The 17,192-nt window shown below is 42.4% G+C and overlaps 3 protein-coding genes across 4 annotated transcripts; 2 read left to right on the top strand and 1 right to left on the bottom strand.

Moving 5' to 3' along the window:
• Positions 1–734: 734 nt before the first annotated feature.
• On the top strand, positions 735–10,159 carry SRSF9 (serine and arginine rich splicing factor 9). Its single transcript, XM_032228966.1, has 4 exons — positions 735–1,088; positions 6,416–6,582; positions 8,018–8,190; positions 9,212–10,159. The coding sequence occupies exons 1-4, from the start codon at positions 841–843 to the stop codon at positions 9,353–9,355; spliced, it is 732 nt and encodes a 243-aa protein (XP_032084857.1). The 5' UTR covers positions 735–840; the 3' UTR covers positions 9,356–10,159.
• Positions 10,160–11,099: 940 nt separating this feature from the next.
• On the bottom strand, positions 11,100–13,717 carry GATC (glutamyl-tRNA amidotransferase subunit C). 2 transcript variants are annotated; one of them, XM_032228969.1, is made up of 4 exons: positions 13,551–13,717; positions 13,042–13,208; positions 12,599–12,702; positions 11,100–12,083 (listed from the first exon to the last, which is right to left on the bottom strand). In XM_032228969.1, exons 1-4 carry the CDS (start codon positions 13,647–13,649, stop codon positions 12,022–12,024), a joined length of 432 nt encoding a protein of 143 aa, XP_032084860.1. In that variant the 5' UTR covers positions 13,650–13,717; the 3' UTR covers positions 11,100–12,021. The 2 variants fall into 2 exon arrangements, with proteins under 2 accessions (XP_032084860.1, XP_032084858.1); XM_032228967.1 differs by having other exon boundaries at positions 13,042–13,211; positions 13,551–13,706.
• On the top strand, positions 13,652–15,847 carry TRIAP1 (TP53 regulated inhibitor of apoptosis 1). The gene is made up of 2 exons (XM_032228970.1): positions 13,652–13,862; positions 14,763–15,847. Exons 1-2 carry the CDS (start codon positions 13,710–13,712, stop codon positions 14,850–14,852), a joined length of 243 nt encoding a protein of 80 aa, XP_032084861.1. The 5' UTR covers positions 13,652–13,709; the 3' UTR covers positions 14,853–15,847.
• Positions 15,848–17,192: the final 1,345 nt, after the last annotated feature.

The raw sequence follows: 17,192 nt of genomic DNA, 5'->3' as shown, positions 1-17,192 counted from the left end.
AGATCAACATGTCAAATTGAGATTTTAATATGTTAATAGCTTCCTTAACCTTTGTATCGTCTGGGTTCATTGTTAACTCCAGCTCTTTTCTCTTAATTTCCTCTTCCAGTTCTGTTCGTTTTAACCCTTGCTTATTTCTATGTGTTTTATTTATATTCATCAAAACTCCTCTCATATACGCTTTGCTTGCGTCCCATACAAATTCCATAGATGTACCCTTATTCATATTCAAAACAAAATATTCAGGTAGTAATTTTTTACAATCATTAATATACTTTTCATATCTAAATAAGTTTTCATTCAATCTCCAAGACCTTCTTGCCTGCACTACCCTTCCCAACTCCATCCAAACTGGGTTATGGTCCGAAGAACCTGGGGGGTCCAGGGTCCCTTCCAGATTCGATTCTAATTCTATTCTATTATTCTACAATCACTCGCACAGCCGGGAAGAGGCAGATCTTAAACGCGGGGCTGGGGGAGCGGGTCTAAGGCGTCCCCGGCTGGCGTTCAACGCCGGAGAGCCCCAGTACGAGACTCGCACCGCTTCCATTTCGTGGGTCAGCGGCAGCCAAAAGTCGGGCTCCTTTCCAATCGCGCCGATTTCCCCCCCCCTCCCCCCAGCGTTTTCGGGCGAGGTGGCCGCGAGCTCCTCCGAGCATGCGCCTTGCGACCCCTGCCTGCCAGGCCGGCCCAGCTTCCGGCGCGCACCCGTTTTCTCCTCCCCTTTAAGGCGGGCGCCGCGTTCCTCTTTTCTGCCCTCCGTCAATCGGCTCCTGAGGGAAGGCCGTGCGCGGAGGCTGCAGCGGTCGCTGAACGCAGGGGGATAGGCGAGCGGGCGAAATGTCCGGGGGCTGGGGCCGGGATATGATGGATTACGGGGACGGGCCCGGCATGTCCGGTGGCGGCGGCGGCCGCGGGGGAAGCAGCGCCGGGGGCGACGGCCGCATCTACGTGGGCAACCTGCCGCCCGACGTGCGCGAGAAGGACCTGGAGGAGCTCTTCTACAAATACGGCCGCATCCGCGACATCGAGCTGAAGAGCAAGCGCGGCCTGGTGCCCTTCGCCTTCGTGCGCTTCGAGGACCCGCGGTGCGTGAGGGGACGGGACTGGGGGGAGGGGAGGGGCGGCCTTTCCCCCCTGCGCCGCAGCACACGCGCGCTCGCCCTGCGCGGCCCCCGCCCCGCCCTGAAGGGGCTCTCTTGAGGGAGGGTATGGCCTTTCCCGCCCACCCGCCTCTGTTGGGGTGGGGGGGGGGGGTGTCGAGCGGGGCTGCAGCAGCAGCGAGGAGGCCTCCCGCCTCTTCTCGGCCCCAGCCGAAGCCTCGCATCATTATGCCTGGCTGTTGCCGCCCCTGAAACTGAGGGGAGTGGGGGGGATTCACCGGCTTGGCGGGGAAGATCGCGCGCGCCGAGAGACGCTCCCCAACCCGAGACGCGTTTTAAATCCGCCTGTTTATACCGCCGCTGTTCTCTCTCAGGCAGCGGGCATGGAAGCCGTTCAGGAAATAGCCAGCATCCCCAACGGCAACAAGGCAGCCTTTTCAAATAAAGACTGACGCGTGAGTCTGTGTGTATGTGTGTACACACATATATAAGCATACTCTTGTCAGTCTTTATTGAAAAGGGATTGGTTGCCTTGTTGCCATTGGGGATAGAGATCGAGATATATAGATATAGATATATAGAGAGATCGAGATATATGCATAGATATACACTTTTCCCAGCCCAGGTGACTGACAGGAATTCCACAAGTAGGGAAGTCAGAGTTCTTGTTATAAGTATAATCTTTATTGTCATTGTACTTTAATACAACGAAATTGGTTATTAAATTGTTAATGTGCCTGTGTGAGAAAATGCAACCTGGCTCCAAAAAGTGTGTGTGTGTGCATCTTTGTTTGGTCTTGCATGGCAGTGCTGCGAATGGCTATGGCAGGCATTCACTTTTGGGTGTATTCTCAATATTGTGTGGGGTGGTTTTTATATACAGTACTTTATACATTACCTGTCATTCAATATCAGTTTGGCAGGGCAGTTATGAAAAATAATTGTATATTCAATCAATCTTCAGCAATCAATAGAAATAGAGTGGGATGTGAATGGGCATTTGTACTATACAATGCAGCAAGGATATCCAAAGCATTTTGGGAACAATCTTGAAAAGTAGTGGTGGTGGATAATCTTCCAGCGCCGGGCTAAGCTTGATTTGCCATTGACTTTTTCGGGGAGTTTTGTGGTGGTCTTTCAAGTTCTGAACAGATTTGCCTGTACTGATTCTGTTTACCTTTCTCTGGATCAGCTGGGCGCTGGGACACTTCTACAGTAATAACAATAATAAGTGATGCTTCTTTGTTTTATGGGAGCAAGGTGGCATCAGTAAGCAGCTCATGGGTTAAGTCTAGTAATTTTTATGCCCCTTAACAAATAGACTTCTTTGGCCCATGTTAATAATACAAGAATTGTGGTTATTTAAAAATATGTTGAATTCTGTTGAAATATACTGTTCATATGAAATGTAATCTTGGAAATCTTAACACAGTCTTGTGTACATTTATAATAGCTGTGCTGTTCTTTTTCCACCTATCTTCACATTTTGACCCAGGCAAGAAAAGCATTCGGTCCCAACAGTCTGTTCATTATAAGAGCAGATGTTTTTCCCTACATCCATTTTGTCTCGACATGCCCTCCTCAGAGACGCTGAAATTTCCATTACTGAATGACTTAAACTTCCATCATGTTTGCTTTCCTCAAACCTTAAATGCCCCCTCTCTTTTTTGCCAGATTTGCTCAAACCATTAAGTTTGAGTAGACTAATGGGAACACCCCTTCCAACACACTCAAAATGGGAAAAATATGTTGCATTTCCTGTGTGCCTGTCTTCTGCATCTTCTCTAAAAAGGCTAATGTTTTTTGTACTGCACACCTCATTCTTGTTAATAGCTATATTTTACTTGCTGTACAAAGTAGCTGTACAAAAAATAGTACTTAGCAGTATAATTTGTTGGTGCTGTGTAGGTGCAGAAAAGAGTTTAACTCTTGGCATCCTGTTGCTTTGAAATGAAAACTGCTACTCTTTCACCACTACGATTTTCCTCTCAAAAATTTAAAAAAATAGGAGGCATGAGTACTAGATATGTTTGTTACCTTCACTTATAAGACTTTTATCCCACCTGTTTATATATAACAAAATTATAGGAAACCTTACCTTAGGAAAGTCATTTCTTTCTATTCTCTCATTTTCTCTCATTTTCTGAAATATATTCATAGCTTTAACTTGCAATGATAGGAATGTTAAAATAGTGTTTCCTTTTTAGGCTATAAATTAAAGAAAATACAGAGTAAATATGTCATTTTTCTACCTTGGTCATGGTCAATCAGAGAAAAATAAATCTATGGCCCATTTGTGGCTAATGCTGTACAGATAGAGGTCTGGATATAGTATTGATTATTGTTTGAGTGTCTGTAGATCTGGGACATTCTAATCACTTACAGAGTGCTTGATAGCAAAATAGGATAATATGATTTGGATTCCACCCAATGGAAAAGTAACTGAAATACCTACTGTGGCCAAATTTTAATTGATTTTTCCCTTTTAAATATGATGCAGTGAATAGGTTGGATAGATTCAATTTAACTGGTTTACAGGTAGCTTCAACTTACGACCACAATTGAGCCCAAAATTTCTGCTACTAAGCAAGACAGTTAAGTGAATTTTGCCCCATTTTACAATGTTTCTTGCCACAGTTTAGTGAATTCCCACAGTTGTTAAGTTAGTGACACCATTGTTACGTGAATCTGGCTTCCTCATTGACTTTATTTATCAGAAAGTTACTTCATTTGTCAAAAAGTGGTCATGTGACCCCAGACACAGCAGCTGTGATAAATACATGCCAGTTGCCAAGCACCCAGATTTTGATCATGTGACTGAAGGGATGCTGCAACGGTTGTGTGAGAACCATTCATAAGTCAGCCGTTGTAACTTAGAATGGTCAGTAAATGAATGGTTGTAAGTTGAGGACTACCTATACTGGTAGTTTTTGCTATGTAGGTGTAGCAAAAACTTGGGCATGGATTCACCAGTACATTGTCAGGGTTCCAAGTAACACCTCTAACAAAAGAACACTCCGAAGCTTGAGTTTCCTCAAAGTTCCATTTTATTAGGGATGTCATATTGGCACATCTGGGAAAACCTGAATCTGAAAGTTTCCAGGTTTTCCCCACCCAAAAGAAAGTCCAAGTCCCTGCCCAGCACCCACATGTCCATTACATGATTCAATCAGGGACCATCCAAACTGGAGATGCCTGCCAGTCACCTCCTCACAGCTACAGGGCCAGTTGACCTTGACTTTCTGAGAAAGAATGTTATGACTACATAGCACCCACACTCTGTATAATCCCCCTTCCCATTTTCCCATAGTAGAAAATGTGGCAGGCCTGAAATCCAAAAGGTAAAAGATGGCTTCCAGGTCTGACATACATATTAAATTTGCTTTGAAAAATGTACCTTTCTGACTCAAGTAGCGAATTATGTGGCTATTTTTGATCAGCTAATGTCATTATACTTCAAATGTAGAAGTTTATTCAATTCCACATTTGAATCAAACCCTATATTTGAACACCATTTGTTACTCAACACCACAGCAAACACACACATACCAGGGGAGAGAAGCCTCTATTCTTATGGCCTTCTGAAAAGGCATTAAAATGGGTCTCTACAGCTTCAGGTGGAGAGCGCAAAGCAGCACACAACCGAGGGGCTGGTTAGTGTTGTTTCCCTTTGCCTTTTTAACTAATTTCTAACAAATTTTAATCATCCTTGCTACTTTTTAAATTCTAAACTTTCTAAATTTTTAATTTTTATATAATGTTTTAATTTTTCATATACTGTTAATTTTTCAACATTTTATTGTTGAAGCCCCTATCTTCCAGAGGGAGATGGGCAGTTCAAAACTGCAAAAAACAAAGATTCTCTGCTGACGAAGATCTTGGATTCTCTAAGTGAAGAAATAGAAGGAATGGACTAAGCTAGATAAAATGCCATTCTTATCTATAACATGACAAAACGAAGAACAAAGAATGACCAAACACCACTTGTAACCCTGAAGTTGGACTAAAAATCCAAAGAAAAATTTGTTGCATCGCCTCTAAATAAAATAAAAAAGTTTAAAATGATTTATAGAACAAGAGTTGATACTCCAACTGTCTGCTTGATTGTGGACATCCAGAACAACCTAAATGGAGGGCAACCCATCTTTGGCTCAGAAGCCTCTGTTCTTAGCGTCAAGAAGTCTTTTCTAATTCTTCAGCGGAGTTTAGGATTTAAAAATATGAAACTGTTAATTGTGCTGCTGACCAACCTAATACTATGAAAAAGAGAGACTACTATTCCAGATAGATCTCATAGAACAAAGCAGAATTGTTAAATTTGGGGCCTTGCGTATTGTGATCTATTAAAGCAAATTGAAATTTACACTGGCTCTTTTTTCCACCTCTTGTAATTTTGATCTTTGTTTAGCTTATGATTTATTATATTTGATTCTTTTTTATTTATAACTGTATTTAGGTCAGTTCATTTCAATTTGTGGAATATATAATCACCGTCTCCCATTTTTTAAACTTAAATGACGACTTCTGTGGTTATCTCTAATGAAAGTTATTTTCATTTCTACCTATCCGGGGAAAATTTGAGTGTTTTTCTCTGAGGATGCACTATTTATTCAATCAACTGGCTTAGTAATAAATTTGATGATGATTGTTTCCATGCATTTTTTTGAAAACGTCATTTTATTTATTTATCAAACAAATTTACATAGCCACTCACTCACAAACAGCATGTTGAAGTAGATTTATAAAACAGCTATTGTAATTCCTGAAACAGTTATACCTTAAATATTACATATTGCTGAAGAACTATCTTCTTGAATACACAAGACAATAGCGTGGCAACATATATTCTGCCAATATTCATAAAACGTATGCAGCTTCTGTGATTATGTAGTGGTGTTTCTTTTAAAGTCCCAAATTTCTCAATTCTTTTTTGAAAAATAATCTGCATTGAGGATGAATAATATTTGCAATCCCTCTTTTATGCTGTGATTTTTGTTGCAAAATAGAAGCAGTTCTGTCATTTATCAACTTCACATGTTTGGTTTATTTCTAAAATCCTGATAACTCGGAACCTCATATTTTTGTAATATTTCTAAAACTCTGAACTTTGATCTTAAGACCATTTTAGATTCAATCAGATGAATTTGGGCCTCTGCTGATGTCTGCCAGTTTATGGTAGAAACCAGCAGCTTCTAGCTGTTTTAGGCTTGTATTTCAGCATTTTGCACTTTAAGTCTTAAGCTGCAACATTTTCAAAACCTTTCAGATTGTTTGGATAGTGGTAATTATGGCTATATATTGTTTGTTCACAGAGATGCAGAAGATGCCGTTTACAGAAGGAATGGTTATGATTATGGCCAGTGTCGTCTGCGTGTTGAGTTTCCCAAACCTTCAAGAGGTCGGGGAGGTTTCGGTGGGGGGCCTCGTGGCAGGAATGGCCCTCCTTCGCGACGATCTGAATTTCGAGTCCTTGTTTCAGGTATGTTCCCTTCTAAATTTCATATTGACTGGAATCCCTCTGATGCAATCTCCAGTTGTAATGGAGAGAAGATTACCTTATTATTACCATATTATATGGTTTCTTTCTTAATACGGAACCTGTCCCTGTGGAGGAGCTTTTTAGAACTGCAAAAGGACACTATACTTTTCTGATTCAATCCATGGAAAGTCTTGATTATGGATTCATCACGGTGAATAAATGGTGAGCAAAAACGTCTCCAGCTGGAGGCAAGAGGGAACTCTTGGATGCAAAAAGGGGTCAATATATGGGCGGGCAAAGTCAAGGAAGGAAAACTAGGGATCAGTTTTATAGCGTTTATGGCAGAAGGAACAGGCTTTAGATGGTGCTGTGCAACCGAAAAAATTTCTTATTAAAACCTGAGAAACAGCTGCACAATATTTGTTTTTTTTTATGAAAGAAAATTAACCTAAAATTAGATCCCCTCTGTTCAGACCTTTGTGGAGTCCTCAAAACAACCTTGATAAAACTGGAGTAGGTGTCTGTGTCTAGTGAGGTGGGAGACAAATGAAAAAGTCCTAATCTCACTGAGAAGCAATGGAAGTATTTTGGAGGTTTTGCCATGGTGATCAAACCTCTGAAGAAAATTCAGCACGCTGTGGCCAAACATATGGAATGGCCCACTTAACCCATAAAAACTAAAATAAAATGCCAAGAAATCTGCATTTTACTGTGGCATCGTGACTAGAAATAGAATTATCGGTGAGGAAATCGTTCAATGACAATCACTTCAATTTTGCAGCAGGACCTGGAAATGAAAAGACTCACCCCAGGTGTACATCTCCCACACAGAAGCCTGGGAGGGCAGGGAGGATACCTGAACTGGCTATTGGCTTGAAGGTAGAACCTGCCTTACTAGAGAGTGTTCTGAAGCATTCTTGAAAACTGCCAGGAAGCAGCAGCGTACTAGTTTCTTCAGAATATGCTGTGGAACAGGGAACTGACTTCCCTTTATCTTTCTTTATAGCATACCTGTGGATAGCTAACACAGGTATCCTTGCTTCGCTGCCCAAGGATAAGCTATTGGAATCTAAGGACCCAAACACTCTTAGAATGGGACCCTCTTTCTTGGATGCAAATCTTATTTTGAGTACATGGAGTACAATCTGTCCAGTCAGTGTTAGGGGTGATATTAAGTTTACATTGGACAAATAGGATTCCTCTGACCACCCAGAACTTTGAATCCTAGATCTACCTAGGGGACTGCTTTGCTGACACGGAGGGCTCACCCTTTGGAATGGAACTTATTGCTGTTCTGTGGACCCTAATTATAGCACTGACTCTGGAATGAACAGGACCTCTATGGAAATGGTGGACCACAGCCATGCCTGGCGTAGCCTCAGCAACTAGTGACATCTCTTTACACAATCTCTTGTGTTTTGTGTTCACTGCTCAGGGCTTCCTCCATCAGGCAGCTGGCAGGACCTGAAGGATCATATGCGTGAAGCTGGTGATGTATGTTACGCAGATGTTCAGAAAGATGGAATGGGGGTGGTTGAGTTTCTTCGCAAAGAAGATATGGAATATGCACTGCGTAAACTGGATGACACCAAATTCCGATCTCATGAGGTGGGTTCCTGCCTGCGGGTGAAGAGCATGTGTGTTTGCCAGTCATGGAGGAACATACATTAACCTGTCCTTTGTGATGCTCTCTCAAGAGGCTTCTGGGCACAGTCTAGCAGTAGTCTTGGAAACGGCTTAAACTTTGTAAGATTAAGGGTTGCCAAGGCTATGTGAAACCTACCCCATGATGGTGTGGTTAAAAACACTGAAGCAGAAACTAGGTTTTTTTGCTTTATTCCTGGAATATGAACATTTGGATTACTTGCTTTTAACATCTGAGCAAGTCGATTTCATTTGTCATTCTCCCATTGACAGCCAGTGGGTGAACAAAGATGGCTACCAGCTGATTGTTTCAATAAACTTAGCTTGCCTTTTATTGGCATGCTGAAATGATATTTCCCAGAGGAACAGTTGTGTAGCTTTGTGGCTTACTTAATAGTAAACCTCCCCACCTGTGCTTGGATCTTCCTACTCAAGGTGGTTTGATACCTCTTCTATAAACCAGGTTATTATTCTTGGGGCATTGCTACTTCACTTGCAACCACCTTCTTCTAGTGGCTGGCTTGATCTTCAACCACCCAGTCAATCACAGATGGAGGCTGCTTGTTATGGAATTTTCTTCAAGAATCTGAACTGCAGAAACATTTAAGTTAAGATGGACTGGGTGAGAATTCACCAAGACCTAATTGTGCTGAAGGACTTCACTAGCCTGCATCTCTCCCTCTGATAGCTTAACTTTGGAATACGACATCATCGCCCTTCTTAGTTACAGGGGGACAAAACATGTCTGTGTTGGCCTACACAGCCTAGCTGTAACAAGCCCTGTTTCTGCAGACCTGATGGGCCACATCTGAATTGGCCTACAGCAGCAGGCAATAGGATTTGACCTGCCTGTATATGAAAACTCTTCGGTCCTGAGCCACTCTGTGCATTGGTTTCTCGCCTTCATTGCTGGCATTCATTTATTCATAACACTGACCACAGGATGTTATGCCAATGTTTGGGTTTTCTCTCTTCTGAATTCCAGGGTGAAACAGCCTATATCAGAGTTTGTCCTGAAAGAAGCATCAGCTACAGCTACTCACGCTCCCGTTCTGGTTCAAGGAGTCGCGATTCTCCCTACCAAAGCAGGGGATCACCGCGCTACTCTTCACCCTTTAGGCCATTCTGATTGCACCCAATAGGGACTTGTAACGATGTGAACTGAGCTTATCATTTGTGCTCAGAGTTTACATTCCAAAATGGATGGATATAGTCTTTCGTAGGAACCTTTTTGGTTTTTTTTTCCTTTCTATTCAAGAAAATCTTTTTTTTTATGACAACTGTTTTTACTAGGGAAGTATTGGTAATGAAGTATTATGAATCATTGCCACCTAAAATGCATTTTATTTGGAAAATGTTCTTGCTTTTCCTCTCAGTGAGGGAAAATGAGCTTGAAACTCATACATGTTAATAGTTTGCTGGATGGGCTTTAAAGCAGTGATCGTTGGTGGTGTTTCAAAATATATTCCAATGTTTCTGTAACTCATAAGTGAGTGGCTGTCTTTTTGTGCAGTCGGGGTAGAAAGTGGAGATAAATCAGATGACCCTGGTTTTTAAGCTGCTTTTTCTTATTGAGTTAAAGAAGCATTTTAAAGGTTTTGCTCTCTACAGCTGTCATACTGGAAACATTGAAGGGATGTTTAAGCTGTTCTACTATAATACCAGTGCAATTGCTTTTACTGGCTGTTTTGATATGTAATTTCACAAATAGTATCCAGGACCGATTTTATCAAGTCTGGAAGATTTGAGAGAGCAGATTTAATACAATTTCATTACTTAAAAGGAGGGGCTGAAAATTTGGGAAACGTACTGGGAAGGGAGTGTTCTGTATTTCTTCACTAACTGCAAAATGTGTCCAATTTAAGCATTTTATGGAAGTCCCATCATTGATTTGATCCATGAAATAAAATGAATTTCAGTGGTTTTGTGCTTAGTTAACTTGTAAAGAGGTGTTTTATTTGAATTCCGTGTCTGTAACTGTCCACATATTAAGAGCTTAATAAGGAAAGATTCATTTAGCTAGCTTGCAAGTTTAGAGAAAGTGTTGCCAATCTAGGCTTTGAGATCGTATTTTGCGACTTTGCTCAAATGAGTTGCTGCAAAGGTCTAGTCCCGCGTCTTCTATTGAGTTAATACCTTATTGCATCATATTAATAGCTGCAGTCATATAGTTAGTGGAAGAATAAACTAATGCCATTTTAGTATAAAATGGATTAAGTTGCTTGTGTTGTATATGAAATAGTACAAAGTACAATGACAAAACATATAGCAAGAAAAACACGGAGCAGTATATGTCCATTGCAAAATCCAGTGTGGCATATTTGTCAGAAAGTCTCTGTGCTTTGTTTACTAAATAGTGGCTGGGGTTCAAAATGTGCTGAGTAAAAAAAAATGTGGCTTATTTGTGGCTTAGTGATTAGATACCCTGAATGTGGTTTGTCTGCACTTATTTTGTATCCTGCAGAATAGCATTAGATGCATTTTGTTGAGGGGGGTGAGATTTAAGACACCAATTTTCTTCTTTTAAAATAAAACTCTCTCCTGAATTGGACTCTTTTCTTGGCAAGGCTTAAATGCCCCCACCTGCTCTCCATAAAGCACAAAAAAATTATCTGACCGTTTTTGGACTTTTAGATGCCACACTAATCATACAATGCTGTCACTGGGCACACAAAAAATGGTATTAGGCATATGTAGAGAGGTTAGCCAAAACATTAGGCTACATTTCTGAAGCAACTCATTCCCATCTTGAAAACTGTCTCTAAAGACCATGAACATTGTTCTTCAGTTAATTAACTCTAAATGCCACAGCATATCTTAATACACAATACCACACATCTTCTTTTGCAATAATTAAAAGAAATTTCAAAGTATAAAAGCAACTGTGCTACATTTTATTCAGTTTTCCTGGAAAATATTTTCTATTTCATGACCAAATAACAAGGTAACAGTAATTTGAATTCATAAAGTGAATGTTTGAATTCAGTTTTGCAGAATGTTCTGCCCTCAGCAGTAATACATGGTCTCTTTTGTGCTGGGATTTTTTTTTCAAAGACAGAAGCACCTGTGTCATTAATGTCACTTTTTCTGATATTTCTAGTTCTGAACACTCCATTTTAAGGATCTGTGAATACGATTTAATCAGTAGATCTTGGCATGTGCTAATGTCTGCCAGCTTATGGATTAGCAGTCAGTACCTCACTTAAGATTGTATTTCAATAGTTTTATATTTAAGCTTCAAGCTACAATAGTTCCGGATATTTTTCATGTTCCTCCTGGACTGACTGAGAAGTGCTAACCATGGTTATATGTTATTTGCCTACAGCGATTCAGTTTATGGAGGAATTGAAGTTATGGCCAGTGTTGCCTCTATACTCAGTTTTCCAAACTTTTAGAGGGTTGGGCTTATGAACTCCCCCATTTCATGACCTTTGATCATAGTCTCTACACAATTTATGCGTTTCTTTGGGGGAATTTGGTGGCTGAGGTTTGGTGATTAAAATATTTAACACTATAAAATGTACCAGTAAACTAGTACAAAATTTTAATATGACCAGAATTCTTGTTATAGAGTTTAAAAGAAGTTCTAGACATGTTCGCACACCATGTTTGTGTTAAACTTAGTGTCAGTGATACGCTTTCCTAATCCACACAGCTCCATGTCTTTTCTTCTCGGCTAACCGAAACCAGTCATTTCAGTTCCTGTTCCTCCCCAAATTATATGAAGTACTTGATATAAAAATTCAAGATGACAATGCACAATGTGTCTAAAAACAATCGAAGTTGGATCTTCTATTAAGAATCTTCCTTGTGAAGAAAAGTATTTCTCTCTTCTACATTTGGCAGAGGAATGTTACCTAGTGCAAACAAAGATTGGCAGGAATAAAATATTTTGATGGGCAATTTCTATTAGAAATGCAATTTGAGTATTATATTATCCAATATATAATTCAACTACTAGTGCTATAAAGCTAAATCAGATGTATATTATTGATGAAGAAAAGGGGACTTGTTTCCAAAGAAACAAGCTTCAACTGTACTCCTAGTTGTAAAAATGAATTTTAAGGCAATACCTTACAAATTTTAAATGGAAAATGTCAGCTGTCAAGGATGTTCATGGCAGCTCTTTGTGTTGCTTCCAACACAGTATTGACCAAATTATACTCTCTAGAATAACTGAATTAAGCACATGTAATATTGGATTCTATAATTTAGGCAAGTGCCAAAATCCAGAATGGTATTTCTTAGAGATACAATAGACCCACCATTACTGCATCCTATATAATGAAACTTCTCTTCCATTCACATTGTGAAAAAAGTGTTTAACATTCTACAACATGGATTTCCCTGTGCGCCTCCTGCAAAATGTTACCTGGTGGAGCTATGAAATATCCTTCAACTGTCTTTGCAGCCTTCTTCAGTAGTTCCTCTGCACATTTCCCTTCCAAAATATTATCTTCCCTGAGGTAGAGATGCCTGAGGAATACAAATTATTCATCAGTCTGCTAGGAAGCTTAGAAATACGGCGGCTTTCTACAATGTTTTCTCCCTAAAGGCCAGGTGATGTTACACGGCTAGCCAAGGCTAGAAAGAACAATGGGTGCAAGTGGTCCCACTTCATCCAACTGGGGGACGATTCAGCACTGTTGCCTTGCCAGACTTCTACCTGCAAAAAAAACCTCATTTTGGTTTTTTGATGAACACCCTTTCTCACAATTAAATGGCTTCCTGACCATACCAAGTCCGCATGGCTGTCCTGGAGCTGGAAAGTCAGAAAATAAACTCCAGAAACGATCGGGGGCTCCCGGTAGCTACCTGTCTTCCAGCACCGATTCCATGGGTTCAACGCCATCAGTGTTCACCACTTGAAGTTGTTCAGCGAATTCAACTGCGCTCTCCAAACGGCGGACGCCCTCCCAGTTGCGGAACTCTACAAGCGCCAGTCGCTCAAGATGATCCAACAACTCCAAAGTAATTTTTGTCTGCTGAAACAATTTTTTGAAATAGCGCACTTAAGCATCGCAAAAAATAATAATAAATACCGGCAAACTATACTGTGTGGCAACTGGGATTATACTCTTAGAAATGGGGCAGAGAGGAATTCAGCTGGACAAGGGACATTTCTTTTAGGCTTCACGTTTCATTTCACCGGGAAAGTCCGTCCCCCCCCCCCTTCCTAGCAGGCTAAATCACGCAACGGAAAGCCGAGCTGGAGAAGCTCCCTGTCGGTCCCCAAAGCAGCAGAGCCCGGGGAGATACTCAGAGCTAATTGTGCCCCGCTCCCCTGTCATCTTTGCAGGGGGGTGCCCGGTCTCCCCACTCACCCGGCCGGATCCGACGCCCTCCGCCGAAGAGGAGCCCCTGCAGCCCAGCGCAGCGCGCAAGGGGTTCCAGCCCCGCCGGGCCCACCTGCACCCGAGCATATCCGGCGTCGATGCGGAAGTGACGCTGCGCCTGCTTCCGGGGCGCTGCGTCAGTCCGCCATGAACAGCGTCGGCGAGGCCTGCACGGAGCTGAAGCGCGACTACGACCAGTGCTTCAACCGTTGGTTCGCCGAGAAGTTCCTGAAGGGGGAGGCCGGCGCCGAGGGAGACCCCTGCGTGCAGCTCTTCAAGCGCTACCAGCTCTGCGTCCAGGTGACGGGCGGGGGCGGCGGGTGTGTGTGTGTGTGTGTGTCTTGGTCTGCTCCAGCAAAGTGCGCCCGACCTACCACGAAGGAGACGGGAGAGCGCCGTGTTAATGCTGAGCCCAGCACTTCTCAGCCTTGGGCACGTGAAGACGGGCAGACTTAAACTCCCAGGATTCCCCAGCCAGCCAGCTGGGCGGGAGGGGCGTTTCCAGCGACCAAAGTTCAGAAAGGCTCCTGAAGGCGCCGCGGCCTCTCTCAGCTGGGCGGGAGGGGCGTTTCCAGCGAGCCCCTCCCTTGGGTGTTTCCGGAAGCGAATTTGGGCCCCGAGCCTGCATTCCTGCATCGGCCGAGCCCTTTGGCTTGGGGCGGGCAGGGAGCAATCCGATAACCAGAGGCTGCCTTGTTTTGGGATGCCGCATGACAGCTTTCCGCCTAACTCAGAGCTCTCCAACCTTGGCAACTTTAAAACTTGTGGACTTCAACTCCCAGAATTCCTCAGCCAGTTATGCATATTGGGTGATGCTGGTGGGGAATTCTGGGAGTTGAAGTCCACAAGTCTTAAAGTTGCCAAGGTTTGAGACCCCTGGTGGAACTCACAGCTGAGACTCTGAATTTTCTCAGTGGAGGTTTCTAAGTACCCCAAGGCTGGCTTCAGAACAACCTGGTAGCTAGGCTGAAATATGGTTGGTGGCTCATGCTGTCATGCAAATCCAGACTTGGGAGTGATTATTGAAGGGTTGCCAAATGCCTCATGAGAAAGTTCTGCTTGCAAATCTGAAAATAAATGATGCCCCTTTTCTACAGTTTGGACATTTATCTTGCAGATGTCCCAGACTTTTAGTGCTTACAATATGTTTTTTGAGACACCCCAGCCTTTTCGAATATCCTTCATTTATTTCCCTTTCAGAACGCTATTAAGGAGAAGGACATACCCATTGAAGGCTTGGAATTCATGGGCTCCAGCAAAGAAAAGTCTGAGAACTCTTCAGAAATCTGATGACACCAGCAAGCCTCCCCCCTTTCCAAGACTATGAAACAGGCAAACTATGAAATAGGCAAACTAAAATAATACCGCTAATGCGGGTGGGGAGATACAGGGTGCTGCTTCCTTGCAATGTTTGTCACATCAATCTAGTTACTGCTGCTTCATTTCTATTGTTGCTGGGAAACATTTTATCATGATTGCCTATGTACAGTCATGTGAAAAAGTAAATCCCCCTATTGAAATTTTTGATTTGTTCAACCTACAGATACTTGAACTTCCACAATATTGATAAAGAGGACACAATATAATACATATCATGCACTATTTAAATTTTGTGGACTATTGTAAATTGAAATAAAAATAATTGAAATTTTGCATGTAGTAAAAGTAAGTATACTCCTATTTATCACTGCCTCAAATGCCAAAAAGTAGAGTTTTAGATGAGTAGAACATTAGAAACTTGTAGGAACTTATATTTTTAAAGCCTTAGACTTTTAGTTTAGTTTATACCCTGTGTTGCTAAAATGTGTGGTATCACCATGCTTAGCTTGAAGGAATTCCCTGGGGCCTTCCAAAAGGTTACAGAAGCCAATGAGCCATGAAAGGGTTTTAAAAGATCACCAAACAATTAGGCAGCAATCATTCCAATGATCATCTATATGTGGAGAAGATTTCAAACAACAGCCAATTTGGCCAGGCATTTGGTGGTCAGTGACCAAAATGACATTGTCCAGCCTAGGGTGTCCCATTAGGTTCATCCGAAGTACAAGTGCAAGACCCTGAAAGAAATCCCTAAGAACCTCAGAATTATCTCACATGACCAAGAGGTAACTCTCCACTATCGATGTCAAAGTGTATGAGTCCACCATTAGAATGAATCTGCACAAATTAAATCAACATGGGAAGTGAGCCAGGAAACATTTGACTTTCAGAAGGACCATCAGGACAAGATTAGTTTCCTCATGAACTCCTAGATGTCGTGGGCCCATGACTCGGACAACTCTTGAGTCTAAAGAAGCTGCTCCCAACTAAACCAGTGGAATGTCAGCCTCGGGAGACACCAACCCAGGAATCGTCTGAGGCTGATCAAAAGCATCAGTCTAAATGGAGCATTGGAATCATGAGGTGTGCCCCTCCATCAGGCACTTGGCAGGTAGAGCAGATGGCAAAGCCAAAATGCTCAATGAGGCTCCTTGTCAAATGGGCATGTGCCTTAATTAAAAGTAGTTGGCTTTAAGAGGCAGCTCTGACCCATGGAAACAACTGTGATTTCCTGCTGTGATAATATGTTGTTCCTGTGTCTTCTGCCCATGTAAGAAATCTGAAACTTTCAGGACTGGCTGAAGAGCCTGATTTGCTCACACCTCTGGGCTGAATCATGACTGCTCTAGCCTGCCCTGTGGAAAGTGGGAAAGATTTATCTTCAAAGACCCTGACTTAACATTACTTGGGTAAATTACTTATCGCCAAACAACTCTGTGTTTGGAACTTGAAATGGGACACTAAGCAAAGAACAGAATTTCTGGAACAATGTGCTCTGGACAGACAAGGCAAAGATAGTTTTATTTGGCTGTAGGACCAGAAGACACAGCAACAACAGTTTGGTGTAGTGGGGAAAGTGCTCATCTAGAAAGCAGCAGACGAATTCTGAGACAGAATCCAGTTGCACGCTCTCAGCCCAATCCAGCTCAGGGTTGTGTGAGGAAAATAGGCAGGAGGCATGTTCATTGCCTTGAGTTGTTCATGAAAATAATAAAACTGGGATGAAAAAAAATTAATAACAAAGCATAGCACCTATTGACTCATTTTTATAGCTGCCTGTCTCATGTTCTGAGTAATTCACAAAGTTAAAATCTCACAAGAATCCGATACTGTTTCTAAAGCACAGTGGGGGGAAATGTTCTGGTTGGGGCTACATCTGGGTCTGGACAGCTCCCTGCCAGGAACTCTGGGCGCTTGAGGGTCACGCGGGAGCATCTCTCAGAAGATTTGAGGTTCAACTGAAAGTGGACCATGCAACATGACCGTGATTCTAAACCCCACGGAACGACTGGATAAAGAAGTGGCCAAGTCAAAGCCTGGATCTGAATCCCACCGAGATGTCGAGGGGGGGTTACGCTTGGCTCTGCGTGCAGGAAACCCTCCAACACCCCCAGCTGAAAATTTTCTGCATGGAGGAAAGAAATCCCCCCATTCCGAAGACGGACAGACAGTCATGAGAAATGCCTGCTGGAGGGAGCTTCTGCCAAAGGGCTCAGGGATCGGCCTTGGAGCTTCCTTTTCCCCAAAAGGAAATGGCAGACCCGTTCCTTTGTTGTTGGATAAATGATTGCAAAGTCCATTTTCATAGGC

The sequence above is a fragment of the Thamnophis elegans genome, chromosome 13, assembly GCF_009769535.1.
Source record: "Thamnophis elegans isolate rThaEle1 chromosome 13, rThaEle1.pri, whole genome shotgun sequence".
In the NCBI taxonomy this organism is placed as follows: domain Eukaryota; kingdom Metazoa; phylum Chordata; class Lepidosauria; order Squamata; family Colubridae; genus Thamnophis; species Thamnophis elegans.
The sequence above is the reverse complement of the archived record's forward strand: the minus strand, read 5'-3'. Positions and strand labels throughout refer to the sequence as shown.